This window comes from Egretta garzetta, unplaced genomic scaffold (genome assembly GCF_000687185.1).
Source record: "Egretta garzetta isolate BGI_Z169 unplaced genomic scaffold, ASM68718v1 scaffold285, whole genome shotgun sequence".
NCBI classification, from domain to species: Eukaryota; Metazoa; Chordata; class Aves; order Pelecaniformes; family Ardeidae; genus Egretta; species Egretta garzetta.
Genome location: NW_009259715.1, coordinates 341212 through 342706, shown reverse-complemented (window position 1 = coordinate 342706; position 1495 = coordinate 341212). Strand labels below are relative to the sequence as shown.

General features: G+C 35.9%; 1 protein-coding gene across 1 annotated transcript in view; it reads right to left on the bottom strand.

The window, feature by feature from the left end:
- DPH6 (diphthamine biosynthesis 6) overlaps positions 1-1495 on the bottom strand; it is a 215163-nt gene that overhangs the window by 153189 nt on the left and 60479 nt on the right. Inside the window, exon 5 of the mRNA XM_009639058.2 lies at positions 1358-1419. Within this exon, the coding sequence (XP_009637353.1) occupies positions 1358-1419 (62 nt within the window). The remainder of the gene's footprint in view (positions 1-1357; positions 1420-1495) is intronic.

The following is a 1495-nucleotide window of genomic DNA, read 5'->3' as shown; positions in this document are numbered from 1 at the left end:
TTCCCTACATCCCCCCTTTCCCTTTTTCTGCAGTAGGAGAAAACACCTCTCCTTCCCATCCCCTGGTATTCTTGAATCATTGCTGTAGTTGAGATAATATGAAGATATAAGTGAAGGAAGACTTACAAAGAGAGATAATGAAGGGGATTTTTACATCAACTAGTTTATATGGTGGAGGGAGGTTTCTGGGCAGATTCTCCAGCTCTGAAGCAGAAGTAACAAACTTCAAGCTACGAACAGGCCAACAACAGTCTCTTCAAGTAAGACTATTTGAATATTATGAACCTCCACTCTTCCTCTTCAGCTTTGCCAATACCAGTTATCTATCCCCCTTCTCTCCAGCCATGTAAGTTACTAACAAAATATATTTCCTATTTAACTTCTCTTTCAGCAGCAAAGGAAATTTTTAAAGTTAGTAACAAATTCTGGTTACTTTTTCTTTCTCTTCTGCAAGTATGCTATGCCCTTAATTGTTTCAGACAAACTGCTTATGAAGCCAGGCTGAACAGTAACTACCCAGATTAACAACAAAAAATATTTTTATATCATTTTGCGCAAATTTAGACAGCTTACACTGATAAAAGTTACGGCAATACTCTCTTAACAGCCAAACATGCAAATAATTGTGGGTTTTAAACAGGCTCAAGGATGAGGAACTCTGGTAAACTGGCTTTGTCACAGACATGCAATCACACTTTCAGCACTGTTATTCTTAAACTGTAGTTAGCTTGATGTTTGATGCTTCTACCTCAAAACCAAAGAAGACTTGTACAAAATCTGGACTTTTTTTTCCCCCTAGTTAAATATTTTTTCTTTAAATAAATCTATTAGCTCTGCCTACAAGCATTTTCCTGCTTTGAGGACTACATAATCCTTTGCACAGAAGTAAGTACATCCTCTGGAATAAACCTCTTATGCCATGTTTGAAAGGCCATACTGTATGCAGTCTGATTGTGTAAAAAATGGTAGAAAAACTTCAGATGGGGATATTTGTGGGGAAGTTTTGTATCACCTGTGATTTTGCCACTACCATTCCTTGCTGTGAAAGCCTCTAACTTGCATGCAATTATTTAGCTTTATCATATTAACGTACAAGTTTGTGCTCCCTTAATATTGAGGTTTCTTGCCCTTAGTTTTAAAGACACTGGCACCATTTGTGAACTACCTCCAGAAAGAATGTTTTTCATACTGAAAGTGGGTATCACAGGCTTATATTCTACGTACAGAGACGAGCCTTGGGTTAGCACCTAATTTCTGAAAGTAAATAAGTAATTTAGGTTAATTTTACTGAATTTCTGCCTATGTTACTTTTTAATTGCAACTTTACCTGTGTGAGTATCCTTTAAGTAATACTCACCTCCAAAAGATAAGGCTCCATTTGATCTAAAGTTTTTCCTAGATGCTTATCTGGATCTAAACCTGAAAAAAAAAAAAGGGAAAAATAACTTTATAAAGGAACGTTACGAAAACAAGAAAAGGTTTTTTTTTTTTTTTT